A 20,669-nucleotide genomic window follows, 5' to 3' on the forward strand; every position below is an offset into this window, starting at 1 on the left:
CGCGGCTAGGCTAGCATTTAAGAGAAAGATAAGAAATCTGATAAAGAATTTACACATCCCTTTTGTAATCAGAGACATTAGTAAATGGTTCAGTGGAGCACTTCACAAACTGGTGGATCGCTTCCTCTGAGTTGGAAGTCAGCTGCAAGCAAAGGATTGTCTTGTGATAATGCAATCCAAATCTTAATACCACTTTGTTCAACGAACCAAAAAAAAAAGCAGGTCCAGCCATTTGTAAACATAATACAATTTATTAAGTATACTTTTTAACTTTTTTTTTTTATAAATTTTTACATATCTTCCCCAGCTTTTTACATAATACAGTTAGATCTAAATGCAGCCCAACATTTACAGGCCATATACACCTTAAACTTTCTCCATAGGGAAAAACACAAGTACATTGTTGCTTCTTCAAGTATGTGTATCCCTGTTAACTTTTATACATTTTGTTTGAATACAATATGATTTCAAAATACAACAGCTCAGGATCACTTGCATGAAGTCTGAAAGTGGGGGGGAAAAAAGGATAATTTATCTTTGCACAAAATGAGTTCTTTAAAAAACAATGTCCCTGCTCACATTGTATCAGAACAAAATACAAAAAAGTTAGAAGGGGTGAATACTTTCCAAAGTGGCCAAATGTGATATCAACAACGGGAGGTCTGTGTAATTATCGCCCCTCATATACAGCACTGTACATGGTCCCAGAAAAAAGAAGAAGCTATATTATAAAATTTACATTAAAACAGAAGAAGTTATTCTCCAGATGAAACAAGCAACGGTAAATTTTAAAATACAAAATCAGTTTTAAATGGTACACTTTACATACACTTGATACATTAATAAAGTAATCGCAGTTTTAAAAAAAAAAGGGTTTAACTTCTGCTGCGTGCGCTACTTGAAATCCTGTCACAGATCAATACATTCAGATTAAATTAGGAGAGCACAGCGTTTTGCTGTTCTGCTAAGTGCTATGTTAAAATGACTGCTCATTGAGACTTGTAGAGATTTTCACAGTGCTGGCTTTGGAAAAGGGTAGTCTTGAATAAACACACATTACTTAGATTTATGTCGGTTTTTCAAGTCACTTTGTACCAATCCCCACCCAAAGTTATGGATAACAGAGCTTAAAATCTGCGCCGCAGAATCTTATACATTCCTACACCAGCTACTCCAACAACAGAAAGCGCTGCTATAGGTCCTCGCATTCATAACAATCACTAAATTAACACAGTCATGGCATGCATTCACAGCATGCAGACACACAATCCTACTACCACTTACACTACAAGACACCATAGATACACACTTTACGTTATGGACTTTTTCTGTGTTCACATTCAACATCCCTAGTCTCACTGCCCTTATCTCACCTTGTAGAATTAGACTGAGTTTTTATTTCCGACAACGAATACAAAGTCACCTCTGCCTGCTGTGTTTACATCAAGGGGGCATGTAGATGTTTGGCAAAATTTAGAATATAATAGCAGCTGAGACAAAAACTTTCATCCTAAACACTAACTTGTACTTGTGCTCTGTGTACAATCGCCAGTATATTTGAAAGACAAATAATAAAGTAATAATTTGATTGTCCTTTAATTCCAGCACTACAAACCAAACCCTGAAAACACTGCATATTCTTTTACTGTAAGTTGCTGCGGTGAGATTGATATCCATCAGCATTATACTTCACTGAACTGTATTTTCCCCTCATCACAGATAGTTGTTTTACACTGAACACAAACAGCCAGCAGGGGGAGGTATTGCTGTGTGCACCATCCCTTAGGACTGCGGCTCCAGTGCAGAGGATGGTTCAGTCCATGATTTAGCTGCAGCCCTGCAGCATGTGCAGCTGCTGGGGAGGAGGAGCTCATCCACATCACATTCTGTGTGCTGAGCACTGCGGTCCAACCCTCTGATCCTACTCTGTCTGGACTTTGTACTGGCAGCACAACACATCCCTATATGAAGCTGGTTCTGTTTAGCTCATGTGAAGATAACTACTGCTCCATTATCTTCAACAATGGGTGGCAAGTGAGGGCCTCAGACTGCACATCTGCCCACTGTATCAGCACACACACATAACGACTAAACCACATGCAGTCTGGTACATCCTACATTCAGGATCAAGTTTTCCGGACACTGGTAGACTCGTATGGAAAGAGGTTTGCAGTTTGTCTGATTGTTCCCGGCCTTCTGTCTGCTGAAATGCTTCTGAATGATAGTGAAGGTCTCCAGCAGCTCTCCTGGCCTTATGGTGGACTGACGGCCTGATCCGAGGCCCATGGCTCACCCCTTTCGGGGGGTCGTCTCTGTCGGCCGCCTGGTGGTCCTGGTGGTCCTGTTGGCAATGCTCAGGCCAACTTTAGAGTGCTGATAGGGAAGGAGGGCATGGTCACCATTGTCACAGGGTTAAGAACTGTCTGACCCACCAGCTGTGGGTGGTGTGCCATCATTTGGGCGCTCATTGTTGTCTGCTTACCAATGATGGTGGCTGACTGGGTGGGTGCAGTGCCGTTCACCTGTGGGTGGGGGTGGTTTAGTGTGTGAGTGATGTGACCCACCACAGCTGGCTGTGTGACAGCCACTGGCTGAGGGTAGAGGGCAGGTAAATGCTGGCTCAGGTGAGCCACGGGGTGCACGGTGATGTGACCAATGGGTTGGTGGCCAGGGGCTAACTGCACAGAGCTGGTGGTGGAGGGAGCAAGGTGGGCGATGTGTTTGGGACCCCCTCCCTGGATAACATGGTTGACTGCCTGGATGACTGAGGGATGGGACACTGAAGCGTGGGCAATAACTGTGGGGTGCAGACTGGGCGCGGTCACCATCTGTGTGTGGGTGGGGATCAGGGGCTGACTGGGAGTAGTGGGAGTGCTGGATGTAGTGGCTGTGAGTACAGGCTTGGGCAGCGGCTGTGGAGGAGTAACTGGTAGGGGCTGGGGCTGCTGCAGAGGGGCTTTTTGCTGCATGGAAATGTGTTGGGTGATGAAGGAGGTGGTGGTGGGTGTCGGGGTCTGAGTGGGAGCTGCTGTCTTATGCAGCTCAGGTTTCATGGTTTGAGGCACGGCGGGTAAGGCAGTTGGCGTTCTTGGTGCTGTCTCTTCATCTGGGTCGTCATCCATAACCTCTTCGCCTTCTGCAACATCAGCAAATGAAAAAACAGCATTAAGAGACAGACTCTGATTTTGCACTTGGCTTTGAAATAGGTGATTTAGTGCTATAGACTCGTATCTGATGTTAACAAACATCCCACATGCAGTTCAGGCAAACCAGAAATTCCATTAACTCTGCTGAACTCCAAGCACTTTCTAGGTATTTTCTTGCTTTGTCCCCTTTTTACACATTGTGAGCTCATTGTTCTCAGCAGTTTAAAGTCCTGCACCTTTATGGAAACAGCACAGCCATATATAGAAGTAGATAGGGCTAAAAATGTCTTTATTATGCTATTTTTATATAAACTAGAAAAATAAGACAAGTTGAAAGTAAAATTTCCTTAACTATTGTTTTTACAAAAACTGCAAAAGCCTGGGATCAACATTTTCCAAGTTACAAATATAAAACAACACGTGTTTCTGCACGCTTTAATCATTTTTCTTATGTTTTTAATTTGCGTCCACTCTCTGTCAACCTACAGTTCAGAAAAAAGGCCACAGTTTTTGTCATGACCGCGAGTCTCCGCTGAGTCGAGCAGAATTGGATTTTATTAACCCTACCTGAGGCTGTGGAGGTGGAGGCTTGGTCCTCCTCAGGCTGTACTGTCTGTCTGAGGACGCGGTCAATCTCAATCACATCCATCCACTGGCTCAGCTCGTTCTTCAGCTCCGATAGCCGCTGTTGGGTGGCGATCTTCTCTCTGGCCAGTCGCTCCATGTCGTGCTCATACTCCTTCTCTTTGCGCTTTAATGTCTGAAAGGAGAAAGGAGAAAATGGTCAAATTCATGGACACAGTGACTCCATGATACTATGCGCTACCAGTATGCACAGAATCACCTGTTTATTAGCCTCACATGTGCAGTGAAATGTAACCATCCAGTATGACAGCCTCACAGTGAATCCTCTGACAGAAACATTAGTATTTTTTTCTAAACTCACTTGGTGGTTTTGTATTAGACTGCAGTATATTGATTCATGTTCCCCTTGTGACATAAGTTATGTAGGTTGACTAATTATTTGAGTCACTTTTGAATATAATGGAATACATTCTACCACTGCAACTTCAAAATGTATAATTGCACTTATACTGCACTACAATAAAAAAACAGTACTTTTCAGTTTTTCACTTTTCAGTTTTGTTAAATATTCAAATTCTTAATACAGTACAATCAAAAGGTCAATTTTGATGCATCATCATGGATTTAACTACCCAGCAGGTCATACAGTAATTAAGATCAACTCCAGCAGCTTTAAATTGATGCTATAGTAGTTCGTGAAAAATTACAGTCCAATAATAAAATGCACATTACCCTATATTTTTTCATACATTACCTATATTTTAATGCAAACACATTTTATTTTTGCTCAAGTAAAAATGTAAATGTATGACTTGTAATAGTACTTTGAAGCTGTGATATCACTAGTTCTTACTTTTACTAATTTCCTTTTTTTGCATAATTCTTCCACCATTCAAAAGCTTTGTGATCCAGGCCTTTTCGTTGTTTTGTACTGGTATGTAACATATCCATTGCACTTTACTGTACAGTATAACTTCAAAGCCACTTTGCAAACAAAAAATACTGGCTTATAATACCTTAGTGCAGGGAGCAAAATAAAAGGGCTACAGCAGCACGAGGGAAGGTGGAGGAAGGAGGAGGAGACGAGCATGGAAAGTGGGAGGTGCTTCCAGGCAATGGCTCTCTGTGACCCAGATTCCCCTCCCCAGCTGACACATGACAAAACCAAACAAACTGAGCTGGACTTCCGTGTACACGGCAAGAGGAGGAAAAGTTTCTCTCTTTTTTTTAAAACATGAAAGCTCAACAAAACTTCACCAAAAGTTAGAAATTACATGTTTACAGAGAATCATTTATCACCTAGAATATTCACGATTCAAACACTTGTGTCCAGATTTACTGCTGGCTAAGGCCACAGACAGGGCAGAGCTATGCTGCTGAGGACTAACGTTTTGAACTCAAACACTGCACATACATGCACATTATTTATGACAGGTTGGTCAAACTATCCAGCACGCTCTCTGGTCTCGCTAGGAGAAGCTCGGGAAAATAAAACTGTGTGAAATCTGCTACCAGGATCACAAAGCCGTTTTCCCAAAAGGTGGACTTCCTGTTTGTGCTCATGCTACCGTGTACAGTATTTGTGTGTGTGAGTTTGCAGTGCATGTTCATCTTGTGCGTGCCGTTTAGAATCTGTGTGTAAGGCAGAACCGTTGTGTTTTGAGTTGTGGCCTACTTGTGTTTCAAGTGTGAGCTTTCTGCCAGTGTTTGTGCATGTGCGTCTCCAGTACAATGCACATGTACATAAATAGCACAGGGGGACAAAAAGGCGGGCCTTGTGCGATTGGGCACCTGTCTCTCGTCCTTATCCAGGATTAGAAATGCATGGGCCAAGCGGTCTGTGCTCTGGCTGCCTCCCACAGAGTGTTGTCAGTCACTAGCACACAGACTCAGAGTTCACATTTTAGTTCAGCTAAGACAAAAAGAACACAGTTAAGCCAATTAAACAAATGTAAACAACGAGTTTACTGTGATCTCTTTAACATCAACAACCTTGACGCGCACACAATAGATTTTTTTGTTGTCGTGTGACCAAGATAGACACTTAGCAGGACATTTTACAGCTGGAAAGTCCCTGTGGTAGTATTCTCTGTTGGGATAACCATGTGTAATCACAGCAACAGGCTCAAAGTTTTCCTTTTTCAAACTGATGTTTTTTTTTTGTATAACTACCATTGCTCAAAATGTACTCTGACACCAATATATCTACAATAATCTGTATCAGTTTATCTCTGCTTATATATCTTTGCTCTACTTATTACAGACCAACACCAAATTAGAATAATATTCTTCACTCAGTACTGTTAACCCTCTAAACCCCAAGCACTTCCTAATAGTTTTTCATCTTTTCCATTTTTACTCACTGTGGAAGCGTCTTTCACTGCAATATGAAGTCCTGCACCTTTACTATAACAGCACAGCCATGGGCAGAATTAAATGTCTTTTGTTCAACACAACACTGTTATAATGCCATAGATTATATTTAAGAACAGAATAAAACTAAAATATAGTTTATTTAACGAAAATAAAAATGAAAAAAGAACCTTGAACAATATTTTTTAGTGCCGCAGGCGTTACCATATTGGGGGGGTAAAAAAGAGCGACTCGATTGCAGATATTTGAGTCCTTAAATTTTTGATTTGATTCCACATTCATCTACTGTGTGCTCTGTGTAAACTGTCTGCAGTTCAGCCAAACTGTCCCTGAATTTTATTTTTTATCATGCTAGCGTTGCAGCTTAGTCAGACTTGGCTGCTCAGTAGCATTGAGGAGCACAGATTTTTTATTTTAAACAGGCTTTCGTCACAGCAAACCGTTTCTTTTGGCAAATGTTTATATTAGACATGTAGAATGAAGGGATTTTGATTAAACATCATATTAGGCTTGGATTTAGTAACTAAACAGCATGCCACAGATGAGCAGTTGAAGGATTGTAAAGATGGCGTGCCTTTCGACCTCACCAGTGGGTTTAAAGGGTTAAGGTACAAACTGCTACACATCTCATTGTGAAATTTGGTGGTCAAGTGCTGCTGGAAAACCACAAGAATTCTAGTATTGCAGCATTTTATACTCACAAAGACGGGTATTTATACAATTAAGTTGTTGTCTTCTGAATCATGCAAATGTAATGTGGACATGTAGTGCATTTTAGACCTAATGAGCAGGGCAGCACATATACTTTATAGATTAATGAAAACCACAGATGTGTCACAGATGTGAAACTGATGGTCGACAGCTTTCTGTCAGCTGGGGAGCTCCATGGTTCAGTCTAAACGCATTCATGCATCTTTGGTATAGCACTTGATCAAATTTGCCCATCTGCAGATGTTAGGGAAACCGCCAAAACCCTTTCAAGGTGTTCTCCGTAACCCGAAAAGATCCCAAAGGTGCCGTCTAGTTTCCTTGACAATGCCAACATCTAAACATTCCTTTTAAAACTCAATCCGACACGTGCACCGAAAACGTCTGGCTGGCTCCTTTTTGCCTTGCCGTTTCTCTTTAGAAACAGCTGAGATTAAGCATGTAAATCTGATAACTAAGTCTGCAGCAGATGGATCCCACATGACTTCATCACTGTGTTAATCATGTCACCAGGTTGGTAGGACACAAGGTGCCAACAACCTTTTGATTCTTTACACATGACCGCACCTCCCGAGAATCCAAACCTCCTCCTTCCACAGACACAAGGCCTTACCTCGCCGCTGTTTGTGTGTGAAAATCTAGATCAGTACAGAGACAGGCTGCAGAGTGTGTGTGTGTGTGTGTGTGTGTGTGTGTGTGTGTGTGTGTGTGTGTGTGTGTGTGTGTGTGTGTGTGTGTGTGTGTGTGTGTAAACACTGCTCAAGCGCTGTCACAAGCAATGCGAGTGCCGAGCACATGGCCCCACAGAGAACGGGAGAGGGAGGGCGGCAGATAGCGGGGGATTGAAAGAGAGCAACACAAGCTGTACTCACTGACTCACTTCTGCAGCAGCCGAGGACACACAGCACAAGGCTTGGTTTAAAGGGCCAGCACAGGAGGCCACGTTGCAGACATGCTGCTCAGAGTGGATGACTGATCAGGCTTCTGCAATGAGGTCTTGTGACAGTGTGGTAACCATAAACCCTTGTCTTACTGTGTCTCCAGGCTGGAACTGAGAACTTCACGTGGAGGCCGATTTCAACAATAAAGGGCTTGTCTCTGGAAAAAATACCTACTTCTGCACACCATTCGCTGTGTGCAAGAGGCTGGCCTAGTTACCTCATCTCGGTTAACCCTCCTGTCGTCCTTTAAAGTTTTAAAAATGTGGAAAATACATATATATTTAACAGTGAAAACTTCCACATTTTCAAAATTTTTTAGGAAATTTTTGAACATTTTTTGGCGGAAAAAAAAATGTTAAAAAACACTCAGGAAAAAAATCAACCAAAATCCAGTGAATTTCACTGTCAAATTTGGGGATTTTTTATTTAAAAAAAAAAACTTTTGAGGGAAACTTTTTAGGAATTTTCTTCCTGAAGATTTTGCAATTTTTTTTATAAATTTGGGGAAATATTTTCTGAATTTTTTGACTTTTTCAGACAAGGCAACAACATTTTTTGGTAAGGACAACACGAGGGTTAAGAACTAACTGGTCACTGGTCTGCAAGGACTGAGAAGACTTAATACCTAGCTGCTGTAAAGGTAAAGTCACTGGGCAGATAACCATAATGATAATGAAAAGATTTTTTTATCATCACTTAGGTAGCAGAACAGATTCAACAGTCAGTTTTTGAGACTGTGTCACTGCAAAATTACTAAAGAAACTGCCAGACGGTCATGAGATTAACAGTACAATAAAGAATATACTATGAAAAGGAAACATAATAATCAGGACCACTACTCCCGCCTAGCAAGGAGGGCTGATTGTTTTTAACATTCCAGGCAGAGCGAATACCAGAACGGCACAGCACGTTTCAGACTGGCATTTGGGGACAAGCAGCACAGAAACAAATTCAGTCAGGCTTTGAGAGGGATCTGAACTGCGAGCGGAGCAAACTGAGCCTTGTGTTTACGGCTCCACGCTCCCTCCCTGCTGCTGGCAAGCCAAGCCCGGTGGTACGGCGAGTCCTGCCTGTTGCAGCGCTGGGCGGGGGCCCAGCACGGGGGTGTGACGTCACGCGGCTCAGGCTAGCCATGTGCTTGCTGCTCATGTGGCCTTAAAAGCTTAGAGAGGCAGGATGGAGGGAGGGAGGGGGAGCAGAGAGGAGGAGCGCTAATGCATCAGGGCTTATTTTACAGCCTCCGCTTTCACAGCACCACTACAGGCTCAAGAGGAAAGCCTTTAGGAACAAGATGTAACACATTTTGAGTAAAACCCATTTATAGCCCTGGTAACACAAAAACACTGACAATAAGTAAAAAAATAATCTGAGTGTATTTAACACCTCTGGTTATATTTGCTGACTCATTGGCACTCGAGATGTAATAAGGAAGTACAACCTGGGTCGTGTCGTAAGTTGGTGACTTTCCGTGGAAAACTAATTAAGTCCGCCCACAGTTGCGGGAACTTTGGTCATTTATAAATCAACACCTGAGTAATAATGCCAGACAAATGAAATGGAATGTGATGCCGAGCCCAACGCCGTTATTCGAACCTCCTCGGAGGACAGTGTTTTTGTGTACAAGCTGCTTCTGTGCTGCCAGCCCAGAGGAGAGCAAGGACAGGGGCGGGACGGAGGCAGCGTTCACGCGTATGTCCCACTTAAGTCAAGATGGCAGGGAGTGCACGTGTTTATTCTTTTTGTTTGAGGGGAGCGTGTATCCCATTACCCAAAGTTCCCATCTTTTACTCCACCCATACAAAACAAAACAGCACCAGAATCGCCAGTGGGGGGAAAAAAAGCCACCTAGTGACGAAGAGGCACGTACGAGCAAACTTAGAAAAGGAGCCAAACTGCTGTGACCTAGAATACACAGGCTGGTATAACGCTGGGCTAACTTTGTCCAACTAGACATGATGAGGCTTTAGAGTTGACATTTCTGCATTAAGCGGTATCGGCTATGACATATTTCCTCAGTTTATTCGCTTTAAATATAGCCCTTGGCCAGCTCAGCTCCTGATAGAAGGAAAACACATGCAGGTCAGTTGAGCTCACCACTCGCACCGTGTTGCTTAATCACAGAGAGGGGCACAGGGAGGGAGATTGGGTGACGAGCTGTGCACCCACGCTGTCCTAGTTTTCCTCAGTATCCACGCGCTGAGAGGAATAACCAGACTGCTCCCTCTCAGAGCATCAAATCAGCAGCGCGCCGTTCTCCTCAATATTACCATGAGTAAACCTGCACCACAGTTATATAATATTGGCAGAGCTGGTTCTTACACAGAGGCCTTAAAAGCTCATAGCCAAGCAGTGCACATCAAATATTACTGCATCATATAATCTACAGCCAAATAGAAAGTAAGTACCTTGGTGTTATGCAGATTAAACATCAAGCCCTATTTGTAACCAGACAAGTGTAAAAGCAATAACACATGCTCTTCTACTTTACATGCAATGATGAGAATCACTTGGCAACTGGATCATGTCATTATACACCAACATATGACAAACTTGTAAAACCGGAAGCTTCCCTGAGTCCATGGGTGAACTTTTGCCTCAGAGCAACACCTGCCACCGTACAGGATCCATCTACACCCACAATAAACACTCTGACACACTCATCAGCACAGTCACCGTCTGAAAGAGTTAAACTAGGCCAGTGGCGGACCTTTGCACTGCTGTTTACAACCAGGATACTCTCACAGCGAGTGCCTGACTCACACGCAAGACGAGGCATTTTTGGACATTTAACAATGGTTCAAATGAGGAAGCCTCAGAAGTAGAAGTCAGATAAAATACAAATCAAAACACATGACAGGGAACACTAGAAAAGGCAGAAGAAGAACCTGGAAATATTACTAATAATAAGATGCTTGATATAGCATTTTTAGGTCAGCAACAATAACACATAATCTCAAAAAACTCGTCGACTCCTAGCACTCTCTCTTACTTGTTGCGCTTACAGAGATCAAAAGCATCATTGGCTTCAGTTCAAACAAGATAACCTAAAGTGTCATTCGATCTGTGTTCATAAGTCACACACTGTCCTCTCTGTGTGTGATAAGCAGTCCCACCCTCGTCCAAACATGCAGCTAAACAGGAAGCAGAAAGCACGCTCTTGCCTGCTTCATGCATGCTCTGCATTATTGGATGCAATTACCGTCTGAAAACCCATTATCGCAAAATAACAATGACATTTTCGTGCTCCTCGGCTACCAAAATAACATCTACTTACGGCTATTTACAGTAAATGCTCAACAAGAACAGATGATACTACACAGTGTGGAACTGAATCAGCATATGTATCTTGTACATCGTGTCCTTTCTTCCTTACTCATATCCTTAGCTTGGGAGCAGGCTTTTGTTGTGCCACTCCTCCTGTACGTTATGCTAAAGGTCATATTGTGCTGTGAATTCTTTAGCATGGAGGCTTCTTTGTTCTGTAGTAATCACGGGTGCTAATACACCTGTACAAACAGGTCTTATTGATTCATAACATTTGATGAATGCTCTCTGCAGGCTGAGGCGTACGGTTTAATAATAATTGGTCAGGAAGTTAGAATATGCTGCAGACATTTAATAGCTCGTGTTGTTTAGGCATAAGTATTTGCAGAAAATGCAACAAATACTACATTTTAGCTAACCAGGCGTGTCAGCACCGAGAACTCGTACAGACATTTTGCCACATCTCTCCCATCTAAAAAATAAAACCCCTCAAGATGACAGTAAAAGAAGGTAAAGTCTTCTGAGTACCAAAGACTGAGCCATTCAGGTCAGGAGGACAGGTCAAAGTACAGTAATTAACTCTAAGAAACACCCAAGTATGAGTTAACCACTCATAAAACTTGGTGGTAAAACTTCAGACACCAGAAGCTTACCTGAATGTATCTCAGTGCACTTCGTAGCACGCTCAGATTAGAGGTTTTCTTCTCATCGATGTTTGGGATGTTCTTTTTCAGCATCTCAAAACACTCCTTTAGGTGTGCTCGTCTGACAGATACAAGACAGAAAGGGGGACTTGAGACAGCAGAAATGACAGAGCCACACGATGGATGATTTCACAAGAGCGTTTTTACTTGGTGTTTTTAACCACAAAGATTAGCATTAAAATCAGACTGCTATAAATAAACAAAGGAGTCAGTCAGTTTCACAGAAAACTTTAATCTTTGGATCAGATGCTATCAAGACGAAATACCAAGGAACTAGTACACTATTATTAAACAAACAGGTTGAACCCACCTGTTTTTCTCAAGCTTGTTATGCACTTCTCTTGTGCCTGCCCTGCAAGAGCACACACGAGAGCATGATAAAAAGTTGATGCCCAAAAGAGCAACATGACAAGAATGATCAAAATCAACCAAAAAGCTGTTTAGTAACTTTGTTAATCGCACGCAGTTCAGTGATATGCATGAATTATTTAAAGCAGAATTTCCAGTCTGAGGCCCTGTTTACACGAGGACGCTTGCAGGTAAAAACGTCAAAATATTTCAACAAAACACCCTATTGTTTATACGAGGACGGCGTTTTGGGGGCTTAAAAACGCACAAATTTGAAACCGGCCTCCAGAGTTGAAAAGTAGAAAACTCCGCTGTTACGTTTCTGTCTAAACAGCAAAACGCAAAACTTTATTGAGATCTGACTACGTCGCGTACGTGATTACGTCACATACGTGCACCGGTGCTTTGGTTTGCCGGCCGGTACAGTAAACAAAGATGTGTGATTATTTCCATCCTTCGTACCTTCAAGCAACTCTGGCAGCTCTATGTACAGTACAGGAGTCGTACCAACAAACGTACAGAATCTGTACAGATTCCATTCATGAACATTTACCGCGGCGGAGATCCGAAAAGGGAGATAGTACGTATGCGCGTAGACATGGCGGAGTTTTATCACAGCGCCACCCAGCTGCCTGGCATGCATATCCAATCGAATTCCGCACACTATAGAGTCACCGTATATACGCAGATTTCCTTCAAAATCGCTCGTCTAAACGTGAAATAAAAAGTGAAGACAAGACGTCACGTTTGCGTTTTCTGTTAAGATGGTCCTCGTATAAACGTAGCCTGAGCTGAACAATATCAAGATAAAAGCACGTAAAGTATACTTTAAAATAAGGACCTGAATGAGTGTTTAGAAACGATTGCATTCAAGAAAACTGATTGTACTGATGATAACTGATCATTTTAGTGTGTTGTTTTTGTTTTCAGGTGCACATTTCAAAAATACCTCTGAACTCCTGGTAATTATTTTTCACATTTTATGGATGATTATGATTGCCAAGGAGCATATCTATTTAAAACAAAACTCAGTTGCCCTCAGCTTACTGTGAGTGAGTTCTGAGGTTTACACTTACCCTCCAGGTCTCTTCTTGCTGTCTAGGTGGCGGCCGTCATCAGGGGGACTCCCTCGGCTGACGGGGCCGTTCTGTAGGGGAGCCTGCTGAAGCACAGGGCCCGAATGGGGGAGTAAGGCATGTTGCTGTGGGGGTGAGACGATGGAACCAGGGTAGCGCTGAACCAGCTGCTGATGTGTCTGCTGCTGCAGCTTAGTGCTGTTGGTTTGGGCGATGAGCTGTGTGTGATGGTGGTGGTTCTGTATCGGCTGCTTGTGATTGGCGGTCACCACAGTTGGATGGTCAGGTTGAGGTTGTGGAGAGCACAGGAGGGCTGCAGCACTTTGCTCCTGAGGGGAGTGAGGGTCTCCTTTTGGGGAGGCCAGCGGAGGAGCAGCTGGAGGGGAGAGCGTGGAAACAGGCAGAGTGGGTGAGCCTGTTGGGTTGGGGGTGACCACAGGGATAGGGATGACAGTAATGGGCATGGAGGGAGGAGGCAGAGAGGGTGGTATCGGGCGGTAGTCAGTGCGGAGCTCCTCTGCTTTAGAAACATTGTTGATGTGGATTGTTGAGTTATAGTTCAGATCTGTGTGCCTCTGCTCTGTCAGCTGCTGCAGACGCAGACTTTCCTTCAGTTCATCCTCTGTGGAAGAAACAAAGCCAGTTAACAGAACAAATCACACAGTTTCCTCCTGTACACACAGAAGGTACTATAAATCACCATGCAGAAAGTTTTTTCATGGACCAGAATGAGCTGTTGGGGAGGGGGTAACTACGTATAACAGTAAACATGAGCAGTGCATGCGCAGTAAAGGCAAGAACAAAAACCTGTGCTTTTTGAGTATTTGAAAAACAAAACATGTCTATGATGCTTTACATGAAATAGTTTTGTCATTATCTTAGTGCTGCCTATAACCTCTTCTCTACAAAACATGAATATGCTTCATCATGTTAAAAACAATAACAATACTGTGACCATATTTAGGAATATGTGAAAGAAAATAAACCGGGTACATGTTTAGTTTCCTTGCATAACTACTGACAAAAATGTATTAAATGTTTGGAAGAAAACTTGAAAACTGAAAAAATCTTCATACAGCCGGCACAGCACATACAAACTAAGGCCTACAGCGACCCAGTGGCATTAATCCTGGTTGTCCTAATTTTAGGAAATCAGAGTGACAAGCAAGTGTTCAACATTTAAAGCCAAAAGTATCTTTACTTGTGGCAGTTACACAAAGTTTTGAACTTTCCGCTCGTTTGTGGCTCTTAGTTCATTTTTAGGTGATTAGTTTAATGCAGAAATCAGTCTGAGTTTGTACGGTGGAAGCTTTTTATCTTGTGGCATCCCTACTTTGTAATTGAAGTGTAGCTTTATATTTGAGAAGTCTTGCCTCGCTGTAAGTACGCTCTAACAAAAAGCGGCTGTTACTCTAATGGAGGTACATCTAGCTGTAATGTAATCCCAGTCACACTCCACTAAACAGTTAGTTCAGGGGAGGCGAGTGCAATTCAGCTCTGTGTCTTCACTAACAAAGCCTGACGGACTCTTTACTACCAAGACACGTGTAGCAATTACTTAAGTAAAAGTTTTCTGAAAGCATAGAATAGAAAGAATGAAAACACACGGGAAGTTATTGAAAACTAATGAGCTCTTTTAAACGTTATTAGTAACCCGATGTTGTTTAAAAAAGAAGGTGAAGCCATCTTTGAAGCAATCAGAAACATCTTGATTTCTAACAAATAAACTGTCTTGTAAAACTACTGTAAAAGATTTGTACACGTAAATGTGGCAGGACGTAATACCAAGACCCCGACAAGCTTAGTAATATGTGTGTTCGGTATTTTCGTAAAAAATGAGTCAGATAAACTGCATGCACAAGTCTTGCAGAGCTATCCAATCATCTTCAGGACGCCCCCTCCATAATATATGGATGGTGTCGAACGGGGCTGTAGTTGCTATGGCAGCTGTGATGTTCACAGATAGAAATGTCAGATTCAAGTAGTTGTCATTAACATCATTATGAACGGGACCAGGGTACTGCAGAACAACACAGTCATCCCCTCATTGCAAAACTAAAGACTCAGAGACAGAATAGACTAAATTAGATTAAGGCAACATCATCAGCAGCCACTGAAAGCAAGAGCACGTAAATGTTGATGAATAGATACAAAAAATTAAAAAAAACAGAGACTACGATCTCCAAATAATTACACATTGTAAAACATCAAGATGATAAAGACAAAAGATAGAGGATGGCCACTGTTGTTATTACAGATCTGTAGCTAGAATATGCGCTCAGCTCTCATTTCATGACATACATGTAACTGCAACAGTCCTGCAGTAAATCCAACCTTCATGAAGGTTATGTTTGTTTTGTTGAAGCTGTTTTAAAAAGATAATCAACAAAGATGTAGTACTGTTACTTAGTCCACAAAATAATAGGAACGCCTGTCAGAACCACAAACTACTTAAAATGGAATTAGTACCTATTAGAACAAACTCTGTGACCTTCATGGATGTGTTAGTCTGCATTGGTTTTAGTAGCTTATAACAAACAAACTGACAGATATCCGCTCCTTTAATCAATAATCTAGATCTGAAGCAGGGTCAGTGTTGGGATGTTCTATAATATTTCCAGAAAGGACTCAAATAGTTTTACAAGCTTTTCACTAGTCTGTGTTTAGCTTCAGTCAATTAAGGTAAACCTTTGTAAAAAGAAACTTTTCTATGTAATGGAAACTACTTTATATGTTTCCCTGTGTATGCTAAATTCCCCACAGATTAAAATCTGTTGATATTGTGTTTATCCAGCTGTTAAGAGTTCAAAGTTCGGGAACATTAAAGTCCTACTTTTGCACACACAAACCTACAAACCTTTTGATCAGGTGTCATCCAGCCAAAACGCTGCAAATATCCCATTATGTAAAGCAAAGCTAAATATGTTATATTCCTATTTATTCTTTCCTCTTTGTCCAGACAAAACTGTATAGGAAGTGTTGCAACCTTCTAAACATGTGAAAGAAGGAAACATTTCCAGTTTTAAATAGCTCTGGAGAACATATTAATGGAATCTAATTAAGCAATCCAGAGTGGCGTTTTCTTCAGAGTATATATACCATCTTAAACTAAAGAAAGATTTCATCCAAGTAAAAAAAAAATACAAAAGAACAAGATGTTCTGGTTGCTATGCTGGCCAGCTTTTGTAAGATGTTACATGCTCTGTTATCAGAAACAGATAATTCAGGTTTGTGGCGTCGACACAAACACAGACTGGAGCGTCTCTTCTGACAGAAAACCAATGAAACCCTTACAAAAACAAGGGTTTTCTATAGACATTATATAACTGCAGCAGCACGTACAGAAACACTGGCCTACTTTCCTCCACACAGTGACCTGCTCTACAGTAGCAGGGAGGAGGGGGGAGGACTCTGATCTCCTCGAGCTGAGAGAGGAGAAGCAGGAACTCTCACTCTGAGTCTGTTCTCAGTACAACTAATGTCTCCGTAACACACACAGTGTATTACAGTCTCAATTACAGCACTCATCTATGGTCTAATGTACACGGAGAGCTTGTTTATATGAGCATGTTTCATCATCTTGTTGGTGCGGAGGGAGACATTTACCTTAAATTCCCTCTTGAGCCATTTCCCAGCTTTCTACTAAAGTTGGTTTGGCTCACCTGGAAGAAACTCTTATCATGTCTGCAGTAAGTTAATATGCTATACAGAACAATGTCCTAATCTTTTGTGACTGTGGAAAATGTGCTACAAAAACACTACAATTAAATTTTATTTATTGAGCTAAGTCGGGGGGTTGATGGATAAAGGCCACTCTCACAGTAACGTTTGATTAAATGTCTGTCAGCTTTCTTTGAATCATCTCTCACAAAACACAATTCCAGGTTTCATAAAGCGAGGCTCATTTTTTCTAATACTTTTTCTATAACACAGATGCGTTATGGGGACAGTTACAGACATGGTGATTTTAGTATAGAGCTTACATTATTGTCACGCATCTCTTCCGTCTTTTGTTGTGGTAATTGCTTCACCACTTGTGCTGTATAGGTCAAGTGTTTGAGGGTGAAGCACAAAAAAACAGATACATTTAGCCTATTTAATATCAAGGTTAAACACTGACAAAATATTGCATGCAGCTATTTAAAAGCCATTTGTTACCACTGACCACATTTTTAACAAACTAAATCAGTCTCTAAATGATCGTCCGCTGTGCATGTTATCCTACAAACATGACAACAACTCACTATATTAAAGTGAACAATGAATAATTATAATCCCGACCAAACTAACCTCCACGTGTCTCTGCTCCGGTCAAGTGGTGGTTATATAGTGGTTATATGTCAATATATTCTGAAACAGCCTACATTCAACCTTACTTTCATTTTCTAGATTAAAATATTGCCCTGGTTTTACAATGTGTCACCTGTCCCACTTTTCACCCTGCTGGTTAACAACATCCAGGCATTATTGTGACAGAAAGTGGGCTACAGTCTGCCAAGACTTGCTTTTTAGGGTCTTAACTTTAGTTTTAAAGTAGTCAGATAAGTCTCCATAATTCATAATATGGCGTGGTCTTAACCTTGCAATTTCAGTGACAAACTTATTTTTATTTTCTTACCAACTTTCTCAGGTAAATTCACATTATAAATGACAATGTATGATCTTAACTTTACTATTCAAACTTTTTAGATGTTTTTACTGGAAAGCACTTTGGTTCAGATGTGCTTTATATATAGAAGTAACAGTGACTTAAAACAAACTGCAAAAGTAGGGCTGCAGCAGCTAGTACCTTTAACAGTGAACCACACTGAATATTATTATTACTTATTGAAATCATTTGCTAGTAAAAACATTAGATCTTTCAACGTGCTGCTGAAGTAAAACAAACTTGATGCAAAACTTCAAATAAAATGCAGCTGCTGGTGAAACAGCCAGAGAAAATTGTTGAAAAGCAAAAGGAGAATTGATGTTTGAAAAAAAAACAACGGACAGCATATGAAGTATGACTTTTTTTCTTTGTATATCGACTGTAGTCTGTTTTTAGCCATTAGATGGTGAATCTGTGGGAAAAAAAAATCCGGAATAAAGACCGCTGTGGCTCATCTTGCTCATAAACAATCTTTGGGAGGGGTTGCCCGGCACGCACGTGGTGAAAGGGGCGTGGCTTTAACACACACGTCATCGACAGACACTCCAAAGCCCTCCACGAGCGTCTGAATCCCTGCGAGTTTGTTGTTCTTTTCTGTTGGCGGACACAAACACGCAGGTACACGATGTTACACGATGTTACAGCAGCACACAGTGAAGCTGCGGCTTTCGAACAGCCGCACAGATGTGAGCAGAGGTTAGGGCTTTCGTCCGTGGATCCCCGGCGGACGATATCAAGTCATTATGTAAAGCGAGCTTGGCATTCCCTGCGCCACCGCCCTTTATCCCCCCATGTTTGTGATTTTAAATGCTCCGCAGCGATGCGTGCATGTATCAGGAACATATACTGACAGGGAGGAAAATAAAGAGAAGCGAAGGGAGAAGTTTAGAGCGACGCTGCTGTGCAGACGTCTATGCAGCAGGTTTCATTGCAGTAACCCCTGACACTGCAGCAAAAAGCCCCAGTGTGTTTTCCTGCTATTTCAGAAGGCTGTGATTTAGGTTAAGACACAAACCGTTACATGGAGCAGATCAGGAGTTGGCTTAATCCTGCAACAGCGTCTGCACACAATATGAAAGTAAAACTAAAACGCCTCAGAGCAACTGAAACGCATTTCTCTAGTCTGTTGCATTCGTATTTGAATTCACACTGTTACTAATTCATGACTTGCGTTGGTACATTAATGACAAACCGTTTATTTTAACTCGTAACATTAAAATTTCCCCCGCTAAATTCGCTGAGTGTTCCCAGCACGTTACAGCTACTTTCTACTAGTTACCAGCATTGCTAAAACCCAAACTGTATTAATATTAAAACACAAACTTACCACGTGCTTTCTGTTGTTGCTGGGCTTGCAATTCCAAAAACTTGGCTGCTTCCAGGAGCGTTTCGATGCTCATTTCTGTCCACTTAGAAAGGCTCGGCTTGATTTTGTCGAGAAAAACGCTAAAGCGACCGGGATATGCGCCTGTGCACTACAGGGAGAGGTTCCCAGTCTGGAGCTGGAAAAAGGGTAATCGGATACCCCCTCAGTAGAAACTCTGCCACTTACGTAGAAGAGTTACAAACAAGATGGCGCTCAAAGTAGTACGAACAAATAAGGTTTGTGAATCGCGCAGCGCTTGTAACCGCCCACCGTCAGACGCCCTCCTCCCCGCATATCACAGAGAACACGACAAAACACGGAGCCCGGTGCGGTCAGAGCTCCAGGCATGAGCCGGAGGATGAGTCACGTCTGTACAGTCATGAAACAAACAGTTCGCCATGGTCGTCTGATGATGTTCATGTGTTCGAAACATGTAACTAGTGCTGCTCAGAGCGGTTAGCTGCTAACCGAGCACTGTTGTCGGCCATGTGTCGCTTAGCAACCACTTCAGATCAACATGGCAACAGCGTTCGTTAGTCGGCAGTGCAGCACAGAAGCGTTCAGGGCAAATAACGGTTTCAGGACTTTTCTATTCTATATCTTTTTCAACTATATGTTTAAATCCTGCCATCTAATTATTTCATGTGGTCTCTCGATAAAAAAAATTACGTTAATTTTAACGGTTATGGTGCACTATGTTAAAAAATACACTTGTTGCTTTGTGGTTTGTGTAAATGATCTGATATTCTGACAGTTTTCTCTACAATTTAAGATATAGCGTCTTCAGGAGATTCACATTTTATTATTTTTATTTTTATAGCTAGAAGAATCCCAAGGTTTGGCATCTTCAAACACTAAAACAACCAGTGCCTTATATTGTAGTTGATGTATCTGGCTTCACAGATATATGGTCTTCATAACTATAGTCAACTATCACATCAAGCTAAATCATTTTAAGCTGTTGGATACTGTAGTGTGACCGTATGTAATCAACACTGGAATGAACAACCCAACGCACACTCATTAACACAGAATATGATCAAAAAAACGTGTGCTGCATTGTTAGACTGTAAAACGTGACTGTAAGACTTGATCCCTGGGGGGAAACTACCCAGTACTATGTGATGAATGTAGTCAGAATTATCTCCACCAGCTGCATAATAAAAGTGAGCTGCACATTAATGCATCCATTATTATAATTCAGTAATACACATTATTCTGACATGGTTGTGTCTGCATTATGAACACTGTAACGTTCGGTACTTTGTCAATTTAATGCTAAAACGTTTATTCTTCTTTTACTTAAGTAAATGATACGAGTAATTCTTCCACCAACAGGCAACATCACTAATTTCTTTGCAACACACACATATATATAAATATAGATGCACAGTATGTATCCTGTTGCAAAAACATTGTGTTGATATGCTATGTGTGTGTGTGTGTATATATATATATATATATATATATATATATATATACACACACATATGAGGCCGAGGCCACTACC

General features: G+C 41.6%; 1 protein-coding gene across 1 annotated transcript; it reads right to left on the reverse strand.

Annotated features, from left to right (window-relative positions):
* Window positions 1-231: 231 nt before the first annotated feature.
* mnta (MAX network transcriptional repressor a) lies at window positions 232-19,572 on the reverse strand. Its single transcript, XM_022222092.2, has 6 exons — window positions 19,121-19,572; window positions 13,146-13,767; window positions 12,032-12,073; window positions 11,671-11,782; window positions 3,714-3,906; window positions 232-3,136 (listed from the first exon to the last, which is right to left on the reverse strand). Exons 1-6 carry the CDS (start codon window positions 19,191-19,193, stop codon window positions 2,355-2,357), a joined length of 1,824 nt encoding a protein of 607 aa, XP_022077784.1. The 5' UTR covers window positions 19,194-19,572; the 3' UTR covers window positions 232-2,354.
* Window positions 19,573-20,669: the final 1,097 nt, after the last annotated feature.

This window comes from Acanthochromis polyacanthus, chromosome 13 (genome assembly GCF_021347895.1).
Source record: "Acanthochromis polyacanthus isolate Apoly-LR-REF ecotype Palm Island chromosome 13, KAUST_Apoly_ChrSc, whole genome shotgun sequence".
Lineage (NCBI taxonomy): Eukaryota > Metazoa > Chordata > Actinopteri > Pomacentridae > Acanthochromis > Acanthochromis polyacanthus.